At 42.9% G+C, this 12,405-nt stretch overlaps 1 protein-coding gene across 1 annotated transcript in view; it reads left to right on the top strand.

Annotated features, from left to right (window-relative positions):
• Positions 1 to 12,098, top strand: part of MRPS6 (mitochondrial ribosomal protein S6) — a 66,262-nt gene extending 54,164 nt beyond the window's left edge. Inside the window, exon 4 of the mRNA XM_029939011.1 lies at positions 11,485 to 12,098. Coding sequence (XP_029794871.1) covers positions 11,485 to 11,674 — 190 coding nt within the window. The 3' untranslated portion in view covers positions 11,675 to 12,098. The remainder of the gene's footprint in view (positions 1 to 11,484) is intronic.
• Positions 12,099 to 12,405: the final 307 nt, after the last annotated feature.

Raw genomic sequence — 12,405 nt, 5'->3', positions numbered from 1 at the left:
CCTGGTATTTATTATTACAGCAGTGTTTGCCAGAAGTAAGGCACAGTTGTTACGTTCCATGTACTAGTGAGGTTGTCCCCCAGGTGATGGGAGTTAGCCAGAGGCCCCGTTGCTCCTTGGGCCAGGCGGGCGTGGTTGGGAAGCTAGTGTCTTCTGGACCAGCTTTCCAGACGGAGGCTTCTGGCCGCACTCTTGTGTCCAGGCAGTGTCTGGCAGTGTCCAGGCAGTGTCTGGAAACGATTGGAGCAGGACTCCGAATTGAGGAAGGTGGGGGTGGGGGTATGCCAGGTCTTACAAGTCTTGAGATTTCTTTGCAGCTCTGGATTTGCTTTGGTCTCCTAGGGGCTACTAGATTTTCTCTGCTTTGTACCTTCAGATGCTCCCCTTGATACCTCTGTCAACTCAGAAAGGCAAGGTGGGTGTCGTGGAAGATTCTTAACTATATTCCTCAGAGTCTTAAGTGGTGATGATGTCACGTATGTGGAGGGGAGAAGTGGGAGTAGATGTTCGTTGACCCCTGCTAAAGAGGATGAGCATCTTCTTTCTTTTTTTTTTTTTAATGTTTATTTTTGAGAGAGTGAGGGAGAGAGCATGAGCAGTGGAGGGGCAGAGAAAGAGATGTAGACACAGAATCTGAAGCAGGCTCCAGGCTTCGAGCTGTCAGCACAGAGCCCGACATGGGGCTCGAACTCATCGTGAGATCATGACCTGAGCTGAAGTCGGAAGCTTAAACAACTGAGCCACCCAGGTGCCCCAGGACAGGCATTTTCTGAGTCATGGTGTCTGTCACTCTCTGCCAGAACCACTCCAGTGTCAGACTCCAGGACTGCACGTCCTGGTTAAGGGCTCTGTTTCCACTAGATGGGGCTGGATGGAGACTGAGCGGGCTTTCTGGTGGAGGAGAGAGGACTGCAGAAGGGACTGTGGTCCATATTTCACTGTTGTGCTTGTGCTTGTTTGTAAGAGGAGGCCCCCAATTGGCTTTGGCCATTTTTACCAGGTCTGATTTTACTGCACTGAAATAGGACTTATTCCAGAAGGCGTGTGTAAAGGAACTCTTAAGTAGTGAAGGAGATTTTTCTTGCCTGCTTCTTTCCTTCTTTCTACATTCTCATTTGCATTAAAATGTGAATAGGTGCTTCTCAGGTCTGCTGGCCTACATATAAGATGCCCTTCTATTTACGGGTAAGCAGAATGATAAAAATAACTGGCTCTATGGTGAATCAGTGGAATTTTACTGACTCGCTCCCCAAACGTGTCTGCAGCTTACTCCAAGAGAGCTGGCACCCTCTCTGGAGGAGATTGATTCTTCTCTGTAGTTTTCCTGTAGCTAACATTTCCATGTTCTCGTGCTTTCCTGCCAGCATTAAGTCCAGGCCAGGATTCTGACCCCATTCTTGTGTGAAGGTGCTCCACAACCGGGTTTCAAGGCAGGGCTGCTGTGGCCTTGGAGGTTTCTTTTTTAGTGGCAGTGCCCTGAGATTTGTAAGGATTCACCTCAAAGTTTAGTGGTTTAAAAAATGTCTGAGACCCAACAGATATAAAAAGAAATAGGGCTTTTCCATGCAGAGAGTTCCATGGTTTTAAGGTGAAGAATTCACGGTCTCAGCGAGGCCTGCAGCCAGCAAGGTTTAGCTGATACAGTCTGGAGACTGGCATTCAGATGGATCTGTTTCCTGTCCTCAGAAAGGCTGGAGGATGCTTCATGGTTTCAAATCCCTCCCATCCCCCTCCTGCACCCCCACCCACCGTGAGCCACTGAGCGCTTCGGTGGAAATTTCCACTTGTCTGCCAGGGGGAAGGGGAGGCTGTGAGTGTGCGACTGTGTCTGAGAGAAACAGAGACAAAGAATATAACTCAAATTTAAGCAAGAGCTTTTACGATAAACTTGTAAATAACAGGGTTAAAACAAAAGTGAAATAAAAAACAAATACGACCTTTAAACGTAGGAGCATTGCCAGAAGACACACATCTTCCCTCAACAACCTGGGGCCAGGAGGGGCCTGGTGACAGCTTGGGCACACTGTGACTGAGGGAGACTAGGGGTGGGGCCCCAGAGAGGAGGGGAGAAAGGATAGTGAGAGCTGCTGGCCCCCCATGAAGCCACTGCTGTGGATGGAGTGTTCTAGCGGCATCATTTTCTATTACTGGGCTCAGTCTGTCCTGGGGAAGCCATTTCTCCACGTCTTCTCAGATCCCTGGGGTTTCAGTCATGGTAGTGGAGAGATTTGTGGGGTTGAGAGTATCTTAAGAAATGCTGAGGAGGGTAAATTACCACCTTGATTATGGGGGCAGTTCTACCTTTGAAATCATCCCCTCCAGTTTTTGAACACTGGAATCTGCAGTGAGAATTGGGTTCGTGTATTGAACGCCTTTCTGTCCTTTCTCTCCTCACCTGGTGTCAGTCACCCCTTCACTTGCGCTTCTGCAGAGCTGGCGCTGTGTAGAGTTCAGTGCTTTTCTGTAGAAAAGAGGGATGCTTGGGTAAAGCTGATTTCCACCCTGTAGGTGAAGTGCTTCTGTAATTAGAACCACACGTGGGCAAACACCCGGTTAAATGGAAGCACTGCTGGGCTTGGTGCTTGTGCCGGTGCCGCTGGGTCCCTCAGTCTCAGCTGCTGGGTGCGCTGAGCTGCACAGCGTTGAAGGTGCAGGAGTGTATCACGTCATTAGGCTTTAGATCACTAAGCTGGATTTTCCAAAATGATTTGTCTGTTCGTTGATTTAATTATTGTTAGAGAATGGAGGGCTAACTGGAGAACTTTGCTTTCCTTATTGGAACGTCTGCTCTTGGAGAGGTCTGGGCAGTGGAAGTTGTAATCCTACTTCTCCGCTAATCCAAGCTTCGGTTGTGAGGATGGAGGTAAGAGTCCACGTGTGTAGTGACTTTGGTCTTACCTTTTGGTTCTGCCTTGCTTGGTTAGGGGAAGAAGGAAAAATTGATACTTAATTGTGGTTATTGAATCCTCTTGATCCTCCCCTCTCTGAGGTCCAGGCTGAAAGGGGGTGCAGGGGCTCTCGATTCCTCCATTCCTTTTTGGTCCCCTTCTCTTGAACAGCAGCACATCTGGATTTCAGAACGGTTTCTCTGGGGTAGCCTTTGGGATGTAAGCAGTGGGTATCAGGGGAGTTCAAGGTAATTTTTTCAACTTAACTCCCACTTTTACAGTTCTGTTGTGGACCTGTGTGGTCACAGGAAAGGGATCCTTGCAGGCATCAGGAACTGCCCAACCCACTACTCTACGTAGGCCGTTTCTAGGCCTCATTTCCTTCCTGTGCAAAACTGGAAATGCAGGGCTGCGCTTGGTACTCTCTCCTGCCTCTGTCATTCCTCAGGTCATCCTGTGGTTAGAAAAGCCCAACAGCCAGAGTTGGATGTCCATGACCACCTTGTCATCTCCACAGTCTCCTGCAGGACTGGCTGACCAGTGTAAATAGTGGGAGCCCAGGTTTCTGCCAGCACAGTAGCCCTGTGACCTCTCTCCACCTGGGCTACATGTTCTGTGAGGTCGAGGCCATTATGTTCCTTCCTTTTAGCCTCCCTCTGAGGTGTGCGCATAGCAGACTGACTGGCTCAGTTTGTCCACTTATGTGAAAAAAGAATCAACTGGCAACAGCCAGGAATTGGTCATGGTCTTTTCTGTGTGGGAAGCCATAATGGACCATTGACCCGTGGGCGTGGGCCACTGAGACAGATGGAGATTGAGTTTGTCTTGGACTTATGCTTAGTTCCCTCATGGTAGAGAGAGAGAGACCACCTGATGACCTAGGATGGATAGGGGGAGGTAGGAGGTTCAGCTTTCAACCAGGAGCGGTGAATATAGTTAGATCTGCCTATCTCTGAGCCACTTCCCGTCTTCTCTGTTTTGGTGGTGTTTCATTTTGGTGGAAATTTCCATGGTATAATAAGGAGCATGGGAGTAGAAACAGTCTTTGCCCACACGAACCCTAGGCACAGATCAGCAGGGTGATAAGCATGAAATGACTGTCACAGCTGTGGTTGTGGGCACAAACCTATTTGCATTTTGGCCAGTGCTCTTGTTTAGCTTCGGTTGCTAGAGGAGTGTCAGGACTAGGTGGAGGGAAGGCAGAGTAGGTAAACGTAAAGGTTATAAGCGTTTTTATAGTAACAGTGATCTTCCAGAAGCCAAGTTACATCCCAATCTTGGGACATCAGGCCTTTTTCTAGGACTTCTCCTTATCCTTGAGAAACCTCCAGAATGCTGGCTGCAGGAACCAAGAGTTGTGGTTGACAGAGTGAAGAACTATGGGGCCTGGAGTCTGGAACCGGCCTTTTACCCCGTGACCTGGAGCAGATCAGTTCCCCAGTCCCCTCGTAAGCGTCATGAAGGGGTTGGACTGCATTGTCTTCGTGATCCCCTCCAGCATTTACATTCTGTGATTCTGTAACCCATTGGTCTCAAAGCTTGGTGTGGCTTCTTGTAATCTGGAATCGAAAGACCTGCTCTTTTAGAAACTTGGCTGTGGCCACTTAGCAGCTGAGTGACCTTGAGCTGGTTAGTGACTTAATCATTCCACAACTCAGAGGAGGCCGTCTGTAGGAGGCCCACTCTGAAAACTGCTAAAGCAGTAGTGCCGCCGGGAGAGGGCTCCTGGACCAAAACAGCACCCCGAGGAGCTTCCTCTTCCGTTTTCTGAATGGGCCACGTGGGCTGGAGCTTCCACTTCCTGCTTCTCGTTTTCCTCAGAAGCTGTCGAAAAGATGTAAAAGCACTTTGAAAATTAGAAAGTTCTGTGTAAGACACTTTCCTTTTAATTTTTGGAATAGGAGGTTTCTGGTCATATCTGGCATCTAGCTTCCTTCCATTTTTGGGTATTCTTTTTACCCTTATCACAAAATGCTATCCAAAAGCTTTGGGTGTCTTTCTTAGGATTGTTTGATGAGTGCCAGTGTCTGGATAATGTTGTGCGGGAAGCCTGCGTGATAGTTGATCTGTGGGCAGTTGAGTTGGTCGTTGGCAATGGTACACCCACTTTCTCCTAGAAATGTGTGTAGTAGACTAGCCCACAAAAATGCCTCTAGTACACTTGAATGGAAGATGGAAGAAAACCATGGTTGCTGAACCCCAGATAGGGTATTTAAGTAACTGGAATACTTGACTATAAAGAAGGTCAGGCTTAACTCTAGAGCAGGAGATGTCTGTGGACTTTCTGGAGAGAGTGGGCACTTGGAACACTTCAGGGGCTGGCAGTGGTGATCGCCCGGGTTATTGAGTTCCCAGAGCATGTCCAGCCCTTGCGAAGACTCTCTTCCATATCACCCTGTGTGTGACACATGGCATTTCACCAGCACGCTGCCTCAGACTATCAGCACAGGGCTTTTAAGTGTAACAAAGCAAAAGAGGAAGACCGTTCTAGGGAAACCAGATGGAAGGCAAGGGAAGAGGAAAGAGCTGTAGAAGTACAGCGAGAATGCTGGCAAACAGAGGGTGAGGTCGTAAGTTGTCTTTGGTGGTTTGGGAGGGACATTTTGATGAATAGGGAATGAAGGAACAAGCGAATAAAATAGGAAGAAAGAAATGCTGGGGCTGTGTTGAGTAGAGGGTCCCCGCCCTGCCTACCACGTGGCCATGGCTACTGGGGTTTGGGGGAGTTGGATAAAGGACTGGGGATTGGCAAAGAGAAGGTAATTTATGATTGATCACACTAACTTTTTAGGCTCTGTATTAGAGCCTCACTCAAGGTAAGTAATCAATAATTAAATGTTGAACAAATGAGCAGTTCTTAAGTTTGGTGATTTTCAAACCTAGTGCAGAAATAAACAAGTGGAATCACACCTTGGAAAATTTGTCCAGATTGGTGTGTGATTTTCAGAGTAAGTCCAAATGGTAATCGCATCAGTGAGCAGAAGTAAAAGTCACTTTCTCAGGAAGTTTGCCTGATGATGGAGGAGTTTATACCATTTTTATTTCATTCCCTTTTAAATTTTTTTTAACATTTTATTTTACTTTTTGAAAAACAGAGCATGACATGGGGAAGGGCAGAGAGAGAGGGAGATACAGAATCCAAAGCAGGTTCCAGGGTGTGAGCTGTCAGCACAGACCCTGATGGGGGCCTGGAAACCATGAACGTGAGATCATGACCTGAGCCAAAGTCAGATGCTCAACTGACTGAGCCACCCAGGTGCCCCTATTTCATTTCTGGAGAAACTCTTGGCAGCCTCATTATCCATAACTGCTCCCTCATCGCTACCACCTGTATCAGATCATTCACCAAGTCCTGCCCATTCGGCTTTGTTTGTACCATTATTAAATCAAGTTTTATAGAGATATCATTAACAACTCAATAAACTATGCATATTTATTAATGCATATACTTTAATAACTTTGACATATGTATATATACTCCTGAAATCACCACCATCAAGATAATAAACAAATTGATCACCCCAGAAGTTTCCTCCATTTGTTCCCCGTCTCTAACAACTGCTGGTCTGCTTTCTTTAACTATAGATTAGTTTATATTTTCTAGAATCTTACTTAGATATAATCAGACCACATGTACCCTTTTGTTTTTTAACCCTAGTTTCTTTCAATAAGCAAAATTATTATGAGATTCTCCAATAGTGTATATCAATAGCTTCTTCCTTTTTATGGCCGAGTAGTACAGCATTGTATGGGTATACCGTAGTTTGTTTATTGGTTTACATGTTGATGGATATTTGTGGTGTTTCCAGTTTGGGATTATAAGTGGAGCTGATGTGAACATTCATGTACAATTTGTTGTAAGGACTTACTTTTTACTTTTCTTTGATAAATACCTAGGAGTTGATGGCTTGATCATAACGGCAAGTGTGTATGTTTGAGTTTTAAGAAAATGCCAAAAACATTGTATCATTTTGCATTCTCACCAGCAGTGTGTGAGAATGCCAGTTCCTCTCTTCCTTCACCAGCGCTTGGTATTGGTCAGTCTTTTTAATTTTAGTAATTTAGTAGGTATCTCTTTGTGGTTTTAATTCGCATTTCTCTAGTCATATTAAGCATCTTTCTGGTGTGCTTCTTTGCCATAATATATCTTTGGTGAAGAGCCCATTCAAATTTTATGCCCATTAAAAAGTTTTTTTAAATTAAATTTTGAGAGTCCTTTATTAGACATATGATTTACAAATCCCAGCCTGTAGCTTGTCTTATTATTAGCAGTATCTTTCAAAGAGCAATGTTTAATTTTAATGAAGTCCAGTTTATCAAATTTTTCTTTATGGATTTTGCATTTAGTGTCATGTCTAAAGAATCTTTGCTTAACTCAAGGCCACAGAGGTTTCCTCTTGTGTTTTCTTCTAGTTTTATAGCTTTTATGTTTTATATTTAGATCTATGTCCCATTTGGAGTTTATTTTTGTATATGATACAAGTATGGATCAAAGTTCACTTTTTTGCATACATGTATGGGATTGTTTAGCACCATTTGTTGAAAAGACACTTTTCTCTACTGAATTGCCTTTGCACCTTTGTTAAAACACAGTTGTGCGGGGCGCCTGGGTGGCTCAGTTGGCTAAGCATCTGGCTTCGGCTCAAGATGTGATCTCATGGTTCATGGGTTCGAGCTGTTAGCTCAGAGCCTACTTCAGATTCTGTGTCTTCCTTTCTCTCTGACCCTCCCTTGCTCTGTCTGTCTGTCTGTCTCTCTCTCTCTCAGAAATAAAAATATAAAAATAGAAGAAAAACAGTTGTGCATATATGTATGGATCTGTTTCTGGATTCTGTTCTATGTATCTGTTTGTGTATCTTTATATAAATACCATAGTGCCTTGGTTACCACAGCTTTACAATGAGTCTTGAAATCAAGTAGTGTTTGTTCTTCAACTTTATTCTTTATCATAGTTGTTTTGGCTGTTCTACGTCCTTTGAATCTCTCTGTGTACCTTAAAATCAGTTTATCTGTATCTAATAAAAATGTCTTTTAGGATTTTGATTGGGGTCCCTTTGAATTTATAGATCAGTTTTGGAGAATTAACATCTACATAAACATCCATTTAGGTGGGTTTTCTTGAATTTCTTTCAGTAAGGTATGGTTTTTAGTGTATAGGTCCTACGTACCTTTTGTCAGATTTATCCTTAAGTACTTCATATGTAATTTCAAGGTGTCATTATTTATTGCTAATATATAGAAATACAGTTGATTTTTGTATACTAATCTTGTATCTTGCAACCTTGCTAAACTCACATATTCTAGTATCTTTTTATAAATTTCTTTAGATTCTTCTGTATACACAATCATTCATCTGTAAATATAGACAAGTTTACTACTTATCAATCTGGATGTCTTTTCTTTTTTTCTTGCCTTATTGTACTGGCAAGAATGTCTAGTAAAGTGTTGGATAGAAATGGTGAGAACAGACATCCTTGCTTATTCCCAGTCGCAGAGGAAAATATTCAGACTGTCACCAGTTGTTATGATGTTAGTTTATTCTCAGTTTTGCAAAGATGCCTTTTGTAAGGTTGAAGAAGTTCCCTTGTAGTCCTGCTTTGCTGAGAGTTTATCAGGAATGGATATGGAATTTTGTTCAGTGCTGCTCCTTTTTTTTTTTTTTACTATTATTGTATTATTGGAATGATCACATGGTTCTTCTTTCATTTGTTAATATGATTTACATTGATTGGTTTCAGATATTAAACCCGTCTTGCTTTCTGTGATAAACTCTGCTCAATCACGATACATTATTCTTTTCATATATTTTAGTAATCAATTTGTCAAATTAAATTTTTTCACTTAACGTTCATGAGAGATATTGATCAGTTTATTCTTTTTTGTAGTGTCTAGTCTCATTTTGCCATAAGGGTAATTAATGGTGGCTTCATAGAACACACTGAGAAGTGTTTTCTTATTTTCTGGGCCAGTTTGTGCCAAAATTGGTATTTTTTTCTCAGATGTTTAGTAGAATTCACTGGTGAAGTCATTTGGGCCTTTGGTTTTCTTCGTGGGATGGTTTACAGCTACAAATTTAATTTCTTTAACGTAGGGCTATTCCGGTTATCTATTTCTTTTGGAGTGAGTTTTCGTAGTTTGCATTTTTCACGGAATTTCATCTAAGTTGTCAAATTTATTGCAAAATTTGTTTATAGTAGTCTTTTCCATCCTTTTATTGTTTCACCTCTGTCATTCCTGAATATTAGTAATTTGTCTCTTTATTTTTTTCTACTGATCAGTCTGACTAGAGGTGTATAAATTTTACTGATCTCGGTGAACTAGTATTTGGTTTAATTGATGTTCTCTTGTTTTCCTGTGTTCTGCTTCAGAGATTTTGCTCTGATCTTTATTATTATTATTATTATTATTATTATTACTATTTTGGTCTTAGTTTGTGTTTAATTTGCTCTTCTTTTTTCTAGCTTCTTAAGGTGGAAACTTCTAGTCTTTTTTCTTACACATAAGTGTTCAGTGCTATGAATTTTTGCTTTAGTGGCATTCCTCAAACTTTGATATGTTGCTTTCATTTTCATTCAATTCACATTCCCTTTTGACTTCTTCTTTGACCCGTAGGCTATTTAGATGTATGTTTAGTTTCCAAGTATTTGGAGATTTTCCCAAGTTTTTTCTGTGTGATTCAAATCCCTTTAAGATTTATTGAGACTCGTTTTATGATCCAGAATACGGTTGACCTTGGTAAATGTTCTCTTTGCATTTGAGAACTGTGTGTATCCTACTCTTTTTGTTTGGAGGGTTCTATTAAAGTCAGATCCAGTTGGTTGATGGTGGTTGATGGTAGTGCTCACTTTTTGTATTTCCTTGCTGATTTTCTTTATACTAGTTTTATTGATTACAGAGAGGAATATTAAAAGTCTCCAACTGTAGTTGTGGATTTCTCTTTTCAGTTCTGTTAGTTTTCTTCCTGTCTGATGAAGTTCTGTTGTTTGGAACATACACATTTAGGATTGTTATGCCTTCTTGGTGAACTGACTGTTACATATGATCTTTTTCTATCCCTGGTAATTTTCTTTGCTCTGAAATCTACTTTGCTATTACTGTTAGCCACTGGAGTTTTCTTTTGATTAGTGTTTTGGCATAGATATGTTTTTCTTCCATTTCGCTTATAATAATTATTTACTTGAATAACTTTTCCACTAGGCTTGGCTAAGGGTAAATTATCGCTTGAGAAGTTGTTTTCTGAAGTTTGAACCCTCTTTGTATGGAATTACACAAAATGTCATCCTTTTTCCTGTAACTTCCTTCCTTGTTGAATTTGTCTATTTTCGGTTTGGTCTGTCCTGCCCTTCTGTGAGAATTCCACCTTTCATGCTAACACTACCACTGTTAGATATTTACTGTGGTCGTGCTGTGTGTTAGCATCTGTTCAGGGTGCTGGGGAGAGGTCAATAAAGTCCTTTGTATGGCAACTATGTTTTAGTGGAGTGAGATAGACAGTAAACAACTGTGCACTGTCTCTGGGGTGATAAGCTCTGTGGGAAAACATAAAGCACTGAGTAGGAGAGAGTAACAAGGCTTGGTGCGTGGGGCAAGGAGGGTGTTGCATTAGGAGAAGTGATCAAAGAGGCCTCCCAGCAAGGTAGTACTTGGACAGAGACATGACAGAGGGGAGGGGTGAGCTATTGGGGAGCTCGAGCGAAGAACATTTCTGGCAGAAGGACCAGTGAGAACGAAGCCCTAGGATGAGAATATGCTTGGGGAGGAGAGTGTGGCTAGAACAAAGTAAGTCATGTCAGAGGTCCTCTTACGCAGACGGAACGTTGCAGGGTAGTGAATTACTGACTGGCCTTTCGCAGCACTGTGGTTCAAACCAAACAGTGCAAGGGGAGGCTTAAACTTTTAGAACTGAGAGGAGGGCATGTGCAGGGAGAAGGGATGCTGCTGCTTTTTAACATCAGCCTGCTGAGCTGGTCAGGTTGTGGATGCGGTAAAGCCACTGCGCTTAGGAGATGCCCTTCTACAGTGGTCTGCTCTGAGCGGAGGAGCGTTAAGTTCTTTCTCTTACTCCAGATCCACAGGATTTTCTTTCTGTTCTTTGTCAGTTCTTGAACATGCAGGATAGTCTTAAGTTCTGGGCTTTGGGGAATGTTTTTCCTAATTTGTGAAGTGTGGCTAGTGGTATGCACTGTGTCTCTCGGGTGCAGTGAGTTAACTTGTGAATCCTTTACAAAATTATAAGATGCTTTCTCAAAAACGGTTTGAAAAATTCAGCCTTGTTGAATAGTAAATTCTGTTCCTAAACCCATAATTTTACCATACTTTCTCTATTTCCCCCTTTATTTAATGTCACAGTGCTTTTTGCTGCCACAGGAGTTTGGGTTCAGATTTTCACAAGAGTGTAATGGGAAGAGCTATATAGGAAGGGTGGGGGGCGGGCAAACACTTCAGCTGGTCAGCTGGTAGTTTCTGTTTTGACAAAGGTGTGTGTGTGTGTTTGTGTGTAGTTGATCGTTGTCTGGGGAGGAGTAAAAAACATCCTAAACAGTGGAAGTGTTATATTTCAGAATGCAGGAATTCATAAATGTTTATTTTATTGCAGGTATTTCTTGGTGGATTTTTATGCACCAACAACCGCTGTTGAAAGCATAATGGAACATTTGTCTCGAGACATTGATGTGATTAGACCGAATGTTGTAAAACACCCTCTGACCCAGGAAGTAAAAGCATGTGAAGGGATTGTCCCAGTCCCACTTGAAGAAAAACTGTATTCCACGAAGAAGAGGAAGTGAGAAGATTTACCAGATTATAGCCTTATATTTAATTCTCTCTCTTTTGAGTACCATGGCTTAATAATTTACAGACTTGGCCCTGATATAAGAGTGTGTACAGGTGCCATTTGATTTCTCGAAGGTATTTTAGCTCTTGGTCTCCGGTGCCATGAGAGGTGGGGGAAGGGCTCGGCTTGGAGCCGCTTTGTAATCTGTGGGACCAGCTCGTCGTTCTTGATTTCATTTCTTCATGTACTTTCTTGGTCGGTGAGGGCTTTGCCCTACAACAGTGTTAACACCGTTTTGAAGAGCAGAGCTTCAGAAAACTGCCTCACGCTGCAAGCTCATCATTCAGGCCAGTGAACCATGCAAAATAAAAATTTAAGATCACTGCATTTATATGAGTAACTTTTGACCAGAATAATAAAAGTAATTGCAGAAAAAACCTCGGGGAGATGTTTTGTCTGTTCGCCTGCCCCAGCACAGTGAACTTGCCTGGGCGCCATCTGCCCCGGAGCCCAGGACGCTGGCCGAGCGTGGGCAGGTTGCCTGGTTACCAGCCCCAGTGCAGAGGCTGGGAGAAGTCAGGGGGGCGGGGTGGGGCAGCGGTGTGTCTGCCCCGCAGCGACAGGCGGTCCATAAAATCTGTAACTTTGCCTTTTATCTCACAGTTAACTTGACCATGGGTGGGTGTTGCTCTGCGCAGAGGGACGTGAAGGTCCTGTGGCTTCGAGCTCTCACTGCTTCCTCTC

This window comes from Suricata suricatta, chromosome 5 (assembly GCF_006229205.1).
Source record: "Suricata suricatta isolate VVHF042 chromosome 5, meerkat_22Aug2017_6uvM2_HiC, whole genome shotgun sequence".
NCBI lineage: Eukaryota > Metazoa > Chordata > Mammalia > Carnivora > Herpestidae > Suricata > Suricata suricatta.
Note: the sequence above shows the minus strand (reverse complement) of the source record. Positions and strands in the feature narration are given on the sequence as shown.